The 17,252-nt window shown below is 38.4% G+C and overlaps 1 protein-coding gene across 1 annotated transcript; it reads right to left on the bottom strand.

Annotated features, from left to right (window-relative positions):
* Positions 1–4,519: 4,519 nt before the first annotated feature.
* On the bottom strand, positions 4,520–12,942 carry LOC115736771 (lysine--tRNA ligase, chloroplastic/mitochondrial). The gene is made up of 14 exons (XM_030668617.2): positions 12,571–12,942; positions 11,884–12,102; positions 10,417–10,528; positions 10,103–10,211; positions 9,298–9,355; positions 8,583–8,651; positions 7,245–7,352; positions 6,590–6,682; positions 6,349–6,453; positions 6,031–6,237; positions 5,702–5,796; positions 5,314–5,404; positions 4,904–5,077; positions 4,520–4,684 (listed from the first exon to the last, which is right to left on the bottom strand). Exons 1-14 carry the CDS (start codon positions 12,820–12,822, stop codon positions 4,592–4,594), a joined length of 1,785 nt encoding a protein of 594 aa, XP_030524477.1. The 5' UTR covers positions 12,823–12,942; the 3' UTR covers positions 4,520–4,591.
* Positions 12,943–17,252: the final 4,310 nt, after the last annotated feature.

Below are 17,252 nucleotides of genomic sequence, written 5' to 3'. Positions count from 1 at the left end.
CGAGCTACGGACTCGGAAGAACTACCCCGAGTTGGGATAGATGGATTTGTGTCACCAAAAGACACATTTCCAGCACTCCCTTTAGATACAACAATATTGGCAATAACTAATCGCCGACTCCACTCAAGCTTGCCATGCTTGGCCCAACAAGTGTCAACATTATGACCAGATTTGCCACAATATATATACTGATGGCTGTCTCAATATGAACTATGTCTACTACGTCCACCACTATGGCCATGGCTTCCCTCTGAACCACGGCCTCTATAAGGATATCCACCAAGACCACGACTACCACTACTAGCCACAAGTGCTGATGTCTTTAGATGATGTAGAAAATGGAAGCACAATGCAATGAATCCGACAAAAAGCTTCATCCATAGAAGGAACTTTCTCTTTAGCAAGAAGTTGGCTCTTTAGAGGCTGCAAGTCAGCATTCAACTCGGATAAAAACTTGGCCACTTGAAATTCAGCTCGTTGTGTATTTAGTATCTCAAAATCAGTAGTGATGGGTTGATAAAGTTTTAGTTCCTCCCACATGCATTTCAAAGCACCGTAATACTCTCCAAGAGAGTTGTCCCCTATTTAAATTAAAGATCTTCTCGTATAATTCATAAACTCTAGACATGTTTTTGTCTTGTGAGTAGCTCTCTATAAGATCATCCCACACTCCCTTGACAGTTGTGTGGAACATGACATTAGCAGGAATAGATGATTCCATGTTATTCCATAAGCACACCAAAAGTATGTCATTCTCTCTCGTCCAGTCACCATACTCTTTAGCATTTGCATCCGGGGGTCCGTTGTAAGATAATTGGGTTTTTCATTGGTATTAATATAGGTTTTGAAAGCTTGAACCCATAACAAGTAATTAAATGCCCCATTTAATTTAATGATGGTTTTCTAAATATTAACGTTGTCTATAGAAGACTTATTGGTACTCATGGTGTTAATCTCCCAATACATATATATCTACCATAGATCAAAAAGACTAAAACTTCAATGCAAGAAATAAAATAGCCCTTCGCTTGGTATAATCAATACTAATAGTCATGTATTTTCTATGAATATTGTACAAAACCAATCGACCATAATCAACGAAATATTCTCATCCTTGGATCCGCTGATTAGTAAGTGTTATAATCCATAGATGCAAATAGATCCATAGCCGCAAAGAGAACCTAATGGATTTGATTTATCCCAGTCTTATATGAATCCAAACTAGGAGAGAAAATAGATAAAAATTGCAGCTTTGGGTGACTGCGCTCCCGAGAAGGAAAAGAGGTATTAGGGGACTCTCAAATCAGCAGTAGGATCAAGGAATCAAGCGATCGGATATGCTCAGATACTATGTCACAAAGCTAATTAGAGAACTTGTGGTAAATAGCCAAGAGAGAAGAAGGAAAAGAGGAGAAAATTATAGGAGAAGAATAGAGAAAGAAATAGACGTTAAAAGCCAAGTAACGGCTCTCGGTTCCGTGTTAACTTTGTCCTACACCATTGCAATATATTTGTATAAATGTTACGTGACCATAATGCCCGTATGTATGTAGAAAGAAATAAAACCTAGAAATTAAAATCGATACACTCAATTAACATAACAATCTTTATGCGGGAGTATCGAGCTCTATCCATCGACTCGCAAGCTCAACTCAATTCTCGTCGATTAATCCAATCGATGATGGAGGAACAGCCGGTTCTAATGAACAATCCACAATTTCTAACTTGGTTCTCTTGGCAAGTCCAACAGCATCAATGTTCATTTAGGCCAAAATAGATTTTGGTTATAACTTGCTACGGTGGATCAATCAAGGAGATGTCATTATGAAAGACAGCAACCAAGATGCCGACTAAGGATATGTCGATTCTTCCATAGCCGATTAAGTTCTGTTTCATCAAGACAGTTGTTAATTTCGATGCGGACCAACAACATATCAATGGGAGGCCATTATGAGCATTTCCTTGATCATTTGGTGATATTTCAAAATGGTTATTTGCTAATCAAGGCTGGTGAACGAATTTTGGAAGGTGATCCACAAGGATGAAGAGTCAAGACTTCAAGTCTCCATGTCTTTAATGCTTTCTAGTTCCTAGGTCTTTTGATACATTTCTAGTTATTAGGACTTATAATAACTTTCTAGTTCCCAAGTTACTTTAATGTATTTTCTAGTTTCCATGCCATTGTTAGTTGGGTGGTTTTCATTTCTTTAATGTTTAGTCTATTTACTATGTATTAGTTCCTCTATAAAAAGAGGTGAAATGCTCATTTGTAAGTAGACGATTTTGATGAATGGAAATACATAAGATTTTCCTCTATGTGTACAAATATTTTTAGAGAGTGGATAGCTCCTAACCTGATTTTTTAATCCTTTGAGAGTGGATTACTCCTTGTTAGTGAGTAAAAAAGCCATTTAGCCTCGGCCGGTGGATATCCTTTAGGTTTTAGTGGTGAGATTTCATATCCCGAAATCCTGTATCCTTGGCGGGTGGTTCGTCCTTTAAGCCTTAGTGGTGAACTTCGTCAATCTTGATTTGTATCATCGGCTGGTGGCGCGTCCTTTACACATCGATTTAGATCATATCTATCATGTTTTTTGCATCACATCTCTTTGGTACGGGAGCTATCATTTTCGAACTAGGGGTGATGGGTGTCAAAGTGGGCCGTTTCCCACCCTAGAACTGAGAGCCGGACCAAAAGAGCCATTTCCTAGTTTGTAGAACTGGGAATTGGCCCACCTAGTCCTACCAGTTCCCAGGTGGGTGCAGGAAGCGGCTTTATCTTCTTCTTCTTTTCTTATTTTATTGGACTACAAGTGTTGTTGCATAGTCTAAACTACTACACGAGTGATGTTAATAAAATAAGTTCGTGATAAGTTAAATATGATGATCAAAACAACAATAAGTATAGATGATCGCTCAACATTAGTTTTATATTAGAATTACTGGAAATTGTATTCAAACAATTAATGAAAATCTCACCGGAAAAAGAAAAATCGATCCGATCCAGGTGGGTGGATCCATACCTATAATCGGGAACTGTCTAAAATCAACCGGTTGGTCAAATTCTTTTGCTCATCCCTAATTCAAACTGTACCAATGTCAATCTTTTGTCCTTCGTTTTTCAGTCTGCATGCTCTATCATAATAGCATGTCGATCTGCAGCATGCCCATGCACCCGAAGAGTACAATCCATCATAAGTCAACTATGCAAAACGATGCACGAGCATTGTCCTGTCGCAACAATCTCTCTCTCTCTCTTCTCCCCGACAAGCTCTCGTGTGGGAATACGAAGAATGACCCACAAAAATGTACTTGATAAGCATGCGTGCATGCGTGGACCAGGCGTGGTGCTGGTGAAATTGCCAGTGGTGCACATCGATGTCAAGATCACAGAAGGCAAAGATAAGAAGAAAAAGAAGAAATGGAAGAACAACAAGATTTTCAAATGATGTTTCCGTTGAAATCGTTATCCCACGTCACCTGACAACGAGTTTTATATTTTTTTATATTCATATAGTTTCTCTTCATCTATTAATTTAAGTTTTTGAGTTAGACTTTCTAACATGGTATCAGAGCCAATGTTGTCCGCGAATCTGCATCCACCTCCCCATTAGTCAAATTTCACGTGCAGCTCGTAATTCGGCTTACACGTGAGAAAGCGTTCCACCTATTAGCTTAAGTTTGGCAAGAACATACTTGTACGAGGGCTGGCTTGTTTGCCTGTTGCTTGCCATGCCGAAATTCAACGGTTGACGCCGACAAACCTTAGATCAAACACAAACAGCTGACGACATGCACGATCAGATGGCCGACAACAAAAATGCCTGCATCTTCTAACCGCAGACAAGGCCGTCGACAGTTTTCCCTAACACATGCTCGCGGAGAGTAGATTCAGCCCACAATTTACCATTTCTCTTGATTAACTTTCCTCCCACATTTGAATACGAAAAGAAAAAATAGGTTTACAACAGTGAAAAAGTTAAAGACAATTTTACATAGTTATATTAGTTTGTCTTGAACAGATTTCACGCGTTCCCAGTTATTTGTATAAACCGCAACATCCGTGGAAAAAGTTCCCACACGGGCCGCAGGAATGCATATTTGTGAAGAGAAGCTCCAATAGAATTTAACAGGAAATTTGATGAAAATACCATGCAGTGTAACTGGACAAACCATATATTGCATGGCTCATATGGTAAGTCAGCTCATCAAGGCATGCCAACATCTCTCAAGTCTTCAATAGAATACATTACTCCAATTCAATAAAAAGATGAGATTCACAGATTGCGCAGCCTTCAAGATGAAATACATAAAAATCAAGAAGGCCACTACATGGCTAAATCAGCCGAATTCCTGTCTCTATAAACGCATTATGCTAAATGGGTACTCCAAGATATAAGCATCTCCAAAGAACTACCAAAATTTTCCACACAAAGCAACTGCTCACTAAATGAGATTAAGGGCGAGATGCACATTAAATCAGTAATTAACGGGACTAGTAACTTTCAAGACTGGGAAGGAGTTGAAGAGCCCTTCATTCCCGTTGAAATGTTGTTGGAGATATAACCCACATAGACACTCGCTGTCCAAGTCATTGCTGAATCTTCAGGACTGGAAAAGCTATCACATCTCTTATGCTAGCGGAGTCCGTCAAGAGCATCACAAGCCTGTCGATCCCAAGCCCCTGAAACAGAACAAAGGAAACCCATGTTCTCATCCATGTGCAGAGTTGCTCCAGGACGTGGTATCGCACATGTAACAGTTTTTTTTTTTTTTTTGTGTGGCAAGCATAATATTGAATAGCCCATCATAGTTGCTGATTGCATTGTATTGCTTCTAATCAGCAGTATCTTGGGGCATATTACACTATGCATAATTCAAGCATATGGGTCAAGCAAACAACCATTCCTGAAGCCGGAGGCATCCCATATTGTAAAGCTGTTAGAAAGTCTTCATCGAGAGTCACTTCATAAGATTCATCATCCTCCTCTTTTTTCTCTTCAGTAGCAGCACCTTTTAAAAGCGATGCTGATCTCTTCTCATTATGCCGTCTCACTTGTTCTTCCAAGCGTCGTCTCTAGAATATGAAAAACCAAAAATAGAAAGAAGAATAATAATCAATTTCACTCCCCAATCGAAGCAAAAGCATCGGCAAGTGTTGCTTGTAAAACACTTTCTTTTAGTCTACTATAAGCAACTAGTAGATTGCAATAATCCATCCCTGGGCACATGGCTTTATTTCTAACATTCCCTTACATATAAACCACCATTATTCAACAAAAAAGAATTCTAGTTCAGTCAAAAAAAATTTACCTGATCCATTGGATCTGTTAGTTCCGAAAACGCATTGGCAAGTTCGCGACCACAAATGAAAAGCTCAAATCTCTCAGTCAAGCCTGCATGCCTATACATGGGGAGATATAAAATGAGAGATAACAAATAGAAGTTCAACAAAGGAACGTGGATAAAACTCGGCATCTGACCATCTGAAGTTTTCAGGGAATTACTAGGCACAGACTGGTGATATCAATGAAAGCTAGACTTGACTGGAGAATTCAGAATCCTCTAGGTTTTTTTTTTTTCCTTTGGTCGAAGGTTGTTTCCTAGTTAAATAAACATGCCATAGGTAGAAATTATTTTAACAAATACTTCCAGAAAAGTTAGCATAGAACGGAATTGCTTCTTTATACAATTCTAATACCTTCGATGAGGTTTGGCCAGGGGAGATATCTCAATAGGATAGTCCAAGACAAATGTGGGTTGCAGAAGCTTTGGTTCAACAACTACCTCAAAAACCTGCAAAACATGGTATTATAAAAGAGGGATTAGTTCCTCATGAAAATAAAAGATGAAAAGGTCCAGCTAATAGATTTCCCAGAACCCTAAACAATTGCTGAACTAAACTTCTTACGGTCTGTGGCTTTTCATGCCAACACTCCCAAAAGTTGGAAATGGTCAACTAAATGGCATGCACGTGGACAGGGACAAGTGCTGAGCACAAATATTACTGAAGAAAGCTTTGTGGATAACCTCATTAACAAGGTGGCCAATGGATGGGCATGATCCAATTGCTAATTTATCTTTATGTTCAAGGCCATCCCCTAAGGTAGTCAGAGTAACTCTTTTAGCCATTTGAAGATCATCTCCAAAATCACTGAAATCAATCCTTGTGGCTTCTTTGACAAGATTGTGCATGGTTTCTCTCCTCCATGGCCGTTCCAGATTTATCTGTGACCCCTGTATGGAAGACTCATGCACTGTCAGATCAGAGATAGTAAAGAGCCAGACAAGTATCCGAGATCGGACTCAAAAGAATCAGGGAAACATGTGAGGAGTTCACAGATTTACCTGGTAGTCAATTTTAAGCTTATTTTGAACTGCCAAAGCACAACGAGTTATGATCTCCTCTGCCATGTTCATCATGCTTTGATAGTCGGAGTATGCTTCATACATCTGAATCAAGCTAAAATAAATATTATCAATATAGATACAATATACATACCAAGCACATATCGACAGTCATCACTTTGGGGTAACCATTCAAACTCTTACTTCATAAGTTGAGAAAAAGTGGCATTTCAGAAAGTACCTCTATGGTGGTAAATTCTGGATTGTGACGAGTTGAAATGCCTTCATTTCTAAAAATTCGACCAATTTCATATACCTTTTCAAATCCGCCAACCTGCAAGAAAAATTCACATTCATTGTCAGCAAGGGTACATAACATCAAGAGCTACACAATACTACCTTCGAATGAAAAAAGTTTGTGCAAAGAAAGGAAAAGAAACCAACAAATGTAACATATCCAGTATCAAAAAAGAATAAGAAATGAGAAAGGGCTGGTGAAGATAAAGATCTAAGTAGACAAAAATCGATGTTGATACATCCAAAGGCATAACTTGGAAAAAACGACAGACAGAAAATAGTAGAAAAAGATTAGCTGCCTCATCAGAGACCAATAGGCAGTATCATAATGCCCAGTTCACATTGAAATTGGAAAAAGAAACAAATACATATATAAAACAGGCATAGTTTTTTATGGGTTAACCAAGTATAAAGAACAAAATCAGGCAAGTAATTCCATTGTGCGGCAGAAACCAACCATGGCCAATACAATAACAAAGGTACAATTGATATTCAAGCATTCTATCTTCACCTACTGAAGTTAGCTGTTAACATTAGAGAATAGCTTTCCAGACCCACAATGAAAAGCAAGGGGAAAGCAACTTGCGCACGTAACTTACCAGCATTCTTTTTAAATGGAGCTCAGTGGCAATTCTCAAGTAGAGATCCCTTCCAAGAGAATTATGGTATGTAACAAATGGCCTGGCCTCCGCTCCACCAGCTGCTCCCTAGTCCGCAAAATCAATTAAAAACCACATTGTGAAAAAAATAATGCATGGTTTGACCACCCACCCACCCTCTCCCCCCAAAAAAAAAAAAAAAACCAACTCCCCCACCCCCCCAAAAAAACAGAAAAAACAAAAGAAAGAAAGAAAGAAAACAAAGATGCATGCCAACACAAATGAAGGCTGGTCAACTAACAGATGCAGACACATTTTCCTTGTTCTCTCATATCATTTTACATTGGGCGGAGCAGACATGAAGACCAAATCCCTAATTTAGCTCCAGTTTAAAGATAAGTTAACTAGGCAGTATGAGGAGTTTCTCGAGCTATTGCTTCATGAGTTGATTTGCAGTGGAAAGTGGAACGCCATCAGAATACCTAAGGTGTGTGGCATACAACTCACGGTGTCTGGATGTCCTATTGTTAAATCCTTCACAAGGAGACATAGCTAGAACCAGTCTAATTTTTAGAAGGGTGCCACATACAGTCCGAGCAGGATTGCTTCTCCAGATGTTAGATCCTATCTATGCCGCCATACATATGAATTAAATATAGTTGTCATAAATAATGAACCAAATATAACAAAAAGAAGAATTACTACTATTTGGACCTTCCTTCAAAGTCTTTGGCATAATATCATGAAATTTTCCACAAATTACAGCCACAAGGTATTCACACAAGCAAAGGACCTTAACAAACAGACAAAAAGCTTCTGAAACTCAAATTATTACCTACAATTGGCCAATGATGTTCTGAATTTATTCATTTGAAATGAATATCTATTAAAATGATTGAATGATCAATCAAGATTGCAGAGAAAAGTCAGATGTTCCATAAATGAACAGCTAATCTAATTAAAGGCTTTTAGACCAAATTTTCAGCATTTAGACTCATTGAGGAAAGATAAAGCATCTTATAGCTGAACCTGATGGAGATTCTTATGCTGTTATTCCTCAGTTTGTACATTTTGAGCAACTAAATTATTAGGAACATGCTGAATTTTGACCAAGTAATCAGGCTTACTACCTAATAATACGATCTCCTCCCACCGCCACCCACCCTTCCCTGGCCTATTTCTCTGTTTCTTCGTCTCCTCGAACCAAATAAAGAACCAAAACAAGGAAAGCAAATGACACGTATGTGTAGAACCAACAAAAAGAAGACCACAACCTTCTATTAAAGCCACAAGTACCAAAATCTGATACAGTTACATGTCACAAAGAAACAAACAAACCTGTAAGACTGGCGTCTCAACTTCAACAAAACCCACAGATTCAACTGTCTTGCGGATCTCCGATACAATCTACACAAGCAAGCAAGACATCCAAGTCAAAAAGCAGACTTTTGGCTTACCTACTTTGCCATGGAAATCGATATAAGAGGACTCCTAATATTATGCACAGGTTTAGAAGGCTAATGATAGAATTGATGAGTTTCAGCTTCTTCGACGTGAAAATATTACATTTGCTTCAACTTCTTCGAAGTAAAAACCCACAACAAATTTAATGTGATTAATCTCCGCACTTCCACATAGCCATTCCTTAAGGAGTAGAAAACGGGTCTAGTTTAACTCTTATTTCAAACATAACCATCATAAAAACAAACAAAAATAGCACAAAAAAATAGCAAATGTAGAAAAAATGAATTTATTGTAACAACCACGAGCTCTCTGTGTTTTCACTAGAAACACAAATTCATAAGGAAAAAAAAAATTGAATGGTACTGTGAAAATTGAAAGAATTGTAGCAAAGCATGACATAGTCAATCATTTGCCATTTCAACCCTCCCATTAGTATAAACTTTTTGGGCCGCCTGATTAGTGTACGTCAACAAGTTATAATTCCCATCAAACCCATATGAAGTTTTACCTTGAGCAGAGAACTTGAAAATTAATACAGTGCAAAAGGGCTTGAATATCTCTTTAGCTGTGAAGAGACATGAAATTTTACCTTCGCTCTTTTACGAAAAATGTCAGCCACTTCCGGGTTTGCGATCATATCCACATACCTGAACAGACATACATAAAGCAAAGACAGGTCAAGTATACAGAACATTCATCATGCCACCTATAATCAAGCGAGTCATTCTCACTTCGGCAAAGCCTGCTTTGGCTTATTATTCTGCCCACAACCATCCTTAGTAATGACTATTTCCTATGTTTTCACAAGAGTTCTATCCTCAGAATTAGATATTGTTTTCTAGTCATACAAAGCATTGCGTTCTTAAGAGGATATCTCATAAGTCTGTTTAAGTAATGAAGTAATAGGTGGGAGACAGCAGATCTCTGATACAATACTTCCTCTATGATAAAAAGGCCTCTTTGTTTAAAGAGGCGATTAGTACCAAATTTGATGAACTTGAGACTTCAGAGTAGATGGATGGCCAAGCTAACTTTACAGAAAATATTGTTTAAACATGGATAGGCGAGGCTGGGATTCTCCTATTGACAAGTCAAATTTATAACAAGCAATGATGATGCCGTTTCATTCTAGAGTGATTAGTGGTACCAGAATGAATCTGTTAAAGTTGGGCGGGGAAACGAAATTAATTGCTCTGATGCAGTTTCACTGGATTGAAGATGTAGTTGGGATGTGGCATTCACGAGAAGGTAGCAAGTGGAACTAAAAGATTTTTGTTACATTATTTGAGCTCTTATTAGCTAAAGCAGCTAATAGCAGCATACTACAATAAAGGGGGAGGTAAATAATCTATCTTGTAATAAAAACAGTACAAATAAGCAGGAAAGCATTTTACCGTTGGCGATAGCGCTTATCCACATCTGTTAAGCCATGATATTTATCAGGAAGCGGAAGTAAGGATTTGGTAAGAATTGCGAAAGAGTTGACACACACGGAAAGCTCCCCTGAAGTATAAATCATGAATAAGCACATTCAGTAGCTACACATTCAGTAGCTAGACCTCATAACAAGAAATCAGATGACAACTAGAACTGCAGATTTACCTAACCCAAAATATAAAAGAAAGAAAAGGGAAATCTTAGCAGCTTACGTCCATCTACTATTACTGCATATATCAACTGAATGTAAAGAAGAGGAATCATTATATACCTTTCTCTGTCCGCTTTATAGTTCCATTTGCACCCACTATGTCACCAATATCTACAAGGGTCTTTAATCGCTCAAACTGATCGTTTAACAGCCTCTCCTTTTCGCAGTAAAGCTAAAACAAACGGTTGGTACTTTCAATCAGTTATCTAGCCATTATATTGAACAAGTCCAGCGATGGTAGTAAGAGTAGCTGCCTAGCTTTTCCACTATTAAAGGGTGATACTAATACTACAGCACATTCCAATAAAGTTTGAGGTCATCTAAGCATGTGACCGTATTTGCAAACCATGCAAGGAAAATATATATATATATATATATATGTGTGTATACCACAAAAGAATGTTAAATTACTAAAGGGTGATCTTGACTACATAGCAGTTTATTTCATCCTAGATAAATGCAAGATAAATTTTCAGTGCACCTCTATAGTTCCGTTTACTGTCTAGCCAGCAGATGGAAGCAAGTGCATCTAGCCATCTATTGTACGTAAAAAGTTCAGAGTAACAAATCAGAAAAATGAAAACAACGATTGCATCGTGCATCTTATGACACTTCAAATGGTTTGATTTTCTGGGTAAAAGAAAAGTATAACTACGTACAAAGGATTTAGCATGACCAATTCAAATAAATTAAAGTTCTTAATGAGGATGTTCACAAGCTTCCAGATGAGCGGATAAACATTCCTCAACTAAAATCTGTCCCACTAACTTTTCGTCATTTCCCAAACCCTCCTAACCTGTTACATTTGGATATAAGATCCCTAACCCGCCTCATTGAAGTTGTCAGGTTCCCACTGGATACCCACAACAAGCAATGCTACAATTCTAGTAGACATATATCCCACGCTAAATGCATGACAAACCGTGTCAAATTTGCAAGTGCAATCATTAATCCAAAACTTATGCATTGGGAGTCTCCAATAAAATAAAATAAAATAAAACTACTGTATAGCAAAACATATAGAAGATTGAAAAAACTTCAAGATCCACAATCACAAAAATCTAAAATGTAACAATCCTATAAGGAAAAATTAGGCATCTGATAGTATTTGTTGCTGAAGATGTTAAATCAAAATAATTTCTTTAGGAGTTTACAAAATTATATAAGTAACCTTAGCTACTTAGTAAATCTCAAAAACATCCCAAACTCTGGAAGGATTAGAATAATTATGTATATTTTCCAATTACCCTAAAGACTATAAAAGAATAAGTTCATTTTAGTAAATAAAACATATTGGTTTCAGATATCTTGTCTTGCAACTATAAAATCCCAAATGCACTCCAAACCCTATAGGGTTTTTGACAGTCGACCCCATACTCGTCCCACAACCCGAAACTCGCACCCTGTTTCTGTGCCATCATGAATACCAGATTATACCTGCCCCAATTCCATCCCCAAAGGAAACAAACTCAATGCACGGGTTGCTAAGGAAATAGTAGACAACATTGTGTAAGAACAAGAGCAAACCTGAATTGTTCCAGAGTCATCTCGGATGGTCAAAAAGGCAAGCTTCCCAAATGCTCGGCGCGCGGTGATTCTCCCAGCTATGGACACTTTATCTTTCTCGCTGTTCGACTCTTCGCCATTAGCTAAATGCTTATATATTTCTTGCAGCTGATTAGCTGAATGAGTCCTATCCCACTTATAGGCATAGGGCTCGAAACCTTTCTCTCTCAATTCTTCCACCTATGGAACAGACACACCATGAATGTACGCAATGTGTGAGTTGCCCCAGCTTTCAATTGCTTTCTTCAGGTCTATAAGTACTTAACAATTTTTGAAAGAGAATGAACCACTCAAGGCACTGAAAGATTCTAACTTCATGTTCGCTGCATCCTAATCAAACTGGCAGCAGAAAGCAGAATTTCAGACGTTGAGCTCTTCACGTTTTTTCCCTGCATTTCGTGATAATTTCTAATGGCGTTCTAGAAAGAGAAAACTACGAGAAGCAACAAAAATCGACCTCTGAACAAACAAAAATTTGGTTACGAAACCAGCACCAATCCTCAGTAAAATCCTAGATGTACTCCCTCATCCCCTGGTGCTATAGGAATTAACAAATCTCCTTCCCAATTCATATCAAGCTCAATTCAAATGCAAAACCACCAAGCGGATGACTCGGACATCCCAAACGCGAGCGAAACAAAGATTGACCTTTTTCAAGCGAATAGCTCGAACGGCTTCTTTGTCGGAGGTCGAAGAGGACGAAGACGGAGAACGGCGGCTGCGGCCGGCGGGGGAGGCGGCGGCGGAAGAGGGGGGCGAAGTGGAAGAGGAGGAGGAGGAGGAGGAGCAGCGGACGAAGAAGAGGTTGGGGCGAATGGGGCGAGAGAAAGCAGCGAGGCGGATGAGATGCTTCAGGGGCTGCGACGACAAGGTCAACACCTTCATGTTCAGTGCCTCCATCACCTTCGCTCGACTCTGCTGCTTCCCTTCTCTCCTATCCGCAGCGGTTTTGGTCTGCTTCAGAGCTTTAGAGCGGACAGTGAACTGCGTCGATTGTCGACGTTGGAAGCGAACTTGTTGGCTGTTTGGTCGTCAAACGTAATTACCTCAAAAGGCTTCAAAAAGGATCACTTTTTTCTTTCCCTTTTTTTTTCCTAATTTCCTAAAAATAACCTGAACTTTAGTTAAATTTTCAAATCTATTCCGAACTTTTTTTGCCTCAAAAAAAGTCCCCAACATTAGATTAATCTACCCCAAAAATTTTTTCTAAAAAAAAATCACCAGTTTTTATTCTAATCTCAAATATATCCCCGTTAGCCATCTTTTCAAAAATCATCGTTAGTCGTCCCCAATTTTCATGTTCTTTTACGATTTCGTTTAGGAGAATTTCAACAATTTTTATTGGGGTGGATTTAGTACTAAACGTGGAAATGCCACGTCCATCCGTACCTATCGCATCATTACTTTGAGACAGATTTCAAACTGGACCTAAAATTTGAGATTTTTTCTAAAACAAAAAAAATTTCAAGCAAATTTGAGACTTGACTTAAAGTTTGGAGTTTTTTATGGGATTGGGCCCCTTGTTTTGTTAATTTTACCCCTCGAGTTTGAATAAGTATTTCTCAAGCCTTAACACTTATTTTCCTTTTCCTCGGGGAAAATTCAAAATAAAGACACAGAGTGCTCTTATTTTTTCAAATAAAGGCATGAAGTAAACCTTGTTACAAATAAAGACATAAGTAGATCTTGTCGGTTTTAAAAAAGGGCATGACCTTCTAACTGGTCAAGGGCATTTTCATCTTTTATTCTTTGATTTTTTTTCCTTTTCCCTTTCTTATTTCCTTTGTCTATTTCTTTTCTTTTCTTTTCGCCGATGGCTAGGCGAGGGCCTACAAGCCCTTGTCCAATCGCCGACGAGGATCATCAGGCCCTTGCCGGCCACAAAGAAAGAAAAAAAAATGAAAAAGAATAAAAATAAAAAAAATTAAAATTAAAATTGTCTTTGGACGAGCCATTATTTGAAACTATTATGGCCAATTCGGGCCTTTATTTAAGACTGATATAACCACTTCAAATCCTTATTTAAGAATGTGATAGCACTCCATGCCCTTAATTGGAATTTTTCCTTGCCTTAAATTACTTGAGAAAGGATTTTTTTGGTAAATTTTACCCCTTGAGTTTCAATAAATATTTCTCACTTTGAATATCTTTTTGGCGTAGTTATTTCACGAGAAAATAACTTTGCAAAATACTTTTTGTCATTTTCGATTATTTTCTAAATTTCATAATTCACTCCAATCCCCGTTATGTCATGAACTAGCCGAACCCCGAAACCTAGCTCCATGACATCATTGGAAGCACCAACTCCCAAACCCAAGTGGCCTACCACTAGACTTGAAGAACCCCAGAACGAATCTCATCCCTATGGTCAAATCTAGGATCTTGAAACTCAACAATCAAACTAGTAACTAGTTGGCCTAACTGCTAACCCAGCCCAGGCATTTGAACTCGAGCTCGAGGGCTAGATATGAAGACTGTATCTGATATTTAAAAGGGTAGCGGTAGGCAAATTACCATTCCTGCTCGAATTATGTCTTCATTATTAATGATTTAAGTCACTTATGCTGCATTTGGTCATCGGGATAAAAATCAAGATAGAATATATTTTATCTTATCACGTATTTGGTAAAAATTCATGATAGGATAAAGAGGAATATAAAGGGGATATAGCCCGAATAAAAATATTCTTGGAAATAGATGAGATAGATCCTGATAAGATTTCTCAAGAGAGCAAATATAAGGAAAATCGGATTTTTTCCACAACCCCATCCTCTCTTTCGCACCAGGCCACCTCTTTGGTGAGGGGCAGTCTCTTTGGCTATGGCGATTGGCAAGTGGGGCCGCCTCTCCGAAGGCGCCATGTTGGGGTCTTCGATAGCGAAGCCGAGTATCTCCATGACCTCATTATTTAATCAATAGTTTGAAGTGATATGAAATTATGTCCCTTATTCTTTAATTGCTTAAACATTTCCAACATTCGAAAAGTGTCTCGACATATTATAAAGAACTCGAAGTTGATCATCGATTTTCAAGAAAGCTCTCTTAGACAACATGCATGATGCATCTTAAACTTGTGAAAAGCAATTGAATAATTTCATTGTTTAGCACTTGTTTACTCACTCAACAAGACCACAAGAAAGGCCAGTTGGGTCATTCTCAAAGGATTCGACTCCAAATCAAGACCCCTGATTCTACTAGGTATGCACGATCGATGTTGTGTCCGAATTTAGATGGCGCAAATTCTGCTCAACAATAACTCACTTATCAAAATCATCACCGAATAATGTCTAAAGCATTCTGATATTTCAGCATAATAGAGTCGGTTTTAGCTGTGCCTTGCTTTGCTTATTTAACTTTAAATCCACAGTTCACCAAACAGTAGATCAAATATGACAAAATTCTTGAATTTCTAATTCTATCATATCCTGTTCGGACGACCAAACACAATCATATGCTATTCGTTTTAAATAATATGGGATATCCAAACCTTTGACTTGATTAATCCATGCCGGTAAAAACTACCCATCCATCCGCATTCATGATCTGCCGCATCTAAATCAAGCATTTTATCACGTATCAAGATCTTGGGGTTGACTCATTATTTCAACTTACTATTTAGAGACCATCGAACAAAACTACTTTATTGACAGAATACCCACTCTTTAACCACATTTGGTAGGTTGTTAATTCAATTTTTAAATGACCACTTACAATCTGTCGCATCAGCCTGCACCTCCATTTCTTGCATGATTAGCATCACACGAGAAGTAGTAGAGCTGCTTATGGTCCAAGCAAATTCGTACAAGGTTATGATGGGCTGTTGGAGTGCCCATCTGCCAGGGGACTAGAAGCCCATGGGCTTCATGAACCAACAAAGCCTAACCTCTAAAATATTGACAGACTTCAATGGTCGTTGAGACAAGTCCAGAGAGCTTCACATGGCCCATGGGATATTGCAATACACCAGGAGTTTGGTAATCCCATCACGAATCAATGTAGCTTTGGTAATCATCGGGAGACAAAGAGGCTGTCGTGACCGATTGCGATTAATCGGGCATTTCGAAAGGTACAAGTCAATAATGGTTGTCATAGATTGGGAAATTGCGATCTCACTCATTGTCGGACCAAAGGGGGTCTTGTCGCTTTAGACTGTCGCAGATCAATTGATTCAACGATCGATACCTAGTCCGCCTCTTTCGCTTTCCATTGAAATGGCAACCTTCTCTTCTATTTTTCTCGTCTTCTTGTCATCTTTCACGTGGTGTGACTGTGTCCACAAACATCGAAGCATATGGACGAAAGTTAGAAAGAGGACAGATAAGATAGAAAAGGGAACAACTTGGGATCACGGGCCAGTTCATAAGAAACCTTTTCTAATGACTCTTTGGCTACGTTTGATGGTCCAGATTTCTAGGACTGGATAGGATAGAATAAGAAATTCAAGGATTTTGTAAGATCCTATTTACTGTTTGGTAAATTACGGATTTAAAGTTGAGTAAGCAGAAGCAAGGTGCGACTAACATCGATTCTATTTCGCAAAAATATCAAGATGTTTTATAAATTATTTAGTGATGAGATATGATGAATGAGTTATTGTTGAGCAAAGATTTGTGTCATCTAATTTTGGGCACAACATCGACGAAGCACACCCTCCGGAATACGAGGTCTTGATTTGGAGTCGAATCATTTGAGAATAACCCGCTAGCCTTGCTTGTTATCTTGTCGAGTGAGTAAATAAGTGCCAAACAATCTAATTATTTTACATCTTTCCACAAGTTGAAGATGCACTAATGCAAGTCGTCAAAGAGAGTTACCTTAAAGGTCGATAATCAACCTCGAATTCTTCATAATATGTCGAGAATCCTTTCAAATCTTGAAAAGGTTCAAGCGATTAAAGTACGAGCGACGTGATATCATATCATGCAAAACACTCGATTAAAAAAATAAGGTTGTGCATATACCCGACTTTGCGGCCGAAGACCTTAGCCTAATGCCACCGGAGAGGTGGCCACACTTAATAGTCGACGGCGGCTCGGCGCGGCAGAGAGGTAGCCTAATGCAAAGGAGAGGCGATGGTTATGGGAAAAGCTTGGTTTTCCTTATGTTTGCTCTCTTCGGAAATCATATCCTAGTCTATGCCACCCATTCCCCTAGGATATTTTTATCTTGGCTATATCACCCTTATCCTATCATAGATAACAACCAAATACAGAATAGGATATCCTATCCCGACTTATATCCCGACATTCAAATACAGCTTTTTTGTTTCTTGACACTATTTATTCTGGGCAGGAAAGATCTAGCTCAGGTTGGACTTTTTTTTTTTAATA

The sequence above is a fragment of the Rhodamnia argentea genome, chromosome 8 (assembly GCF_020921035.1).
Source record: "Rhodamnia argentea isolate NSW1041297 chromosome 8, ASM2092103v1, whole genome shotgun sequence".
Classification (NCBI taxonomy): domain Eukaryota; kingdom Viridiplantae; phylum Streptophyta; class Magnoliopsida; order Myrtales; family Myrtaceae; genus Rhodamnia; species Rhodamnia argentea.
Note: the sequence above shows the minus strand (reverse complement) of the source record. Positions and strands in the feature narration are given on the sequence as shown.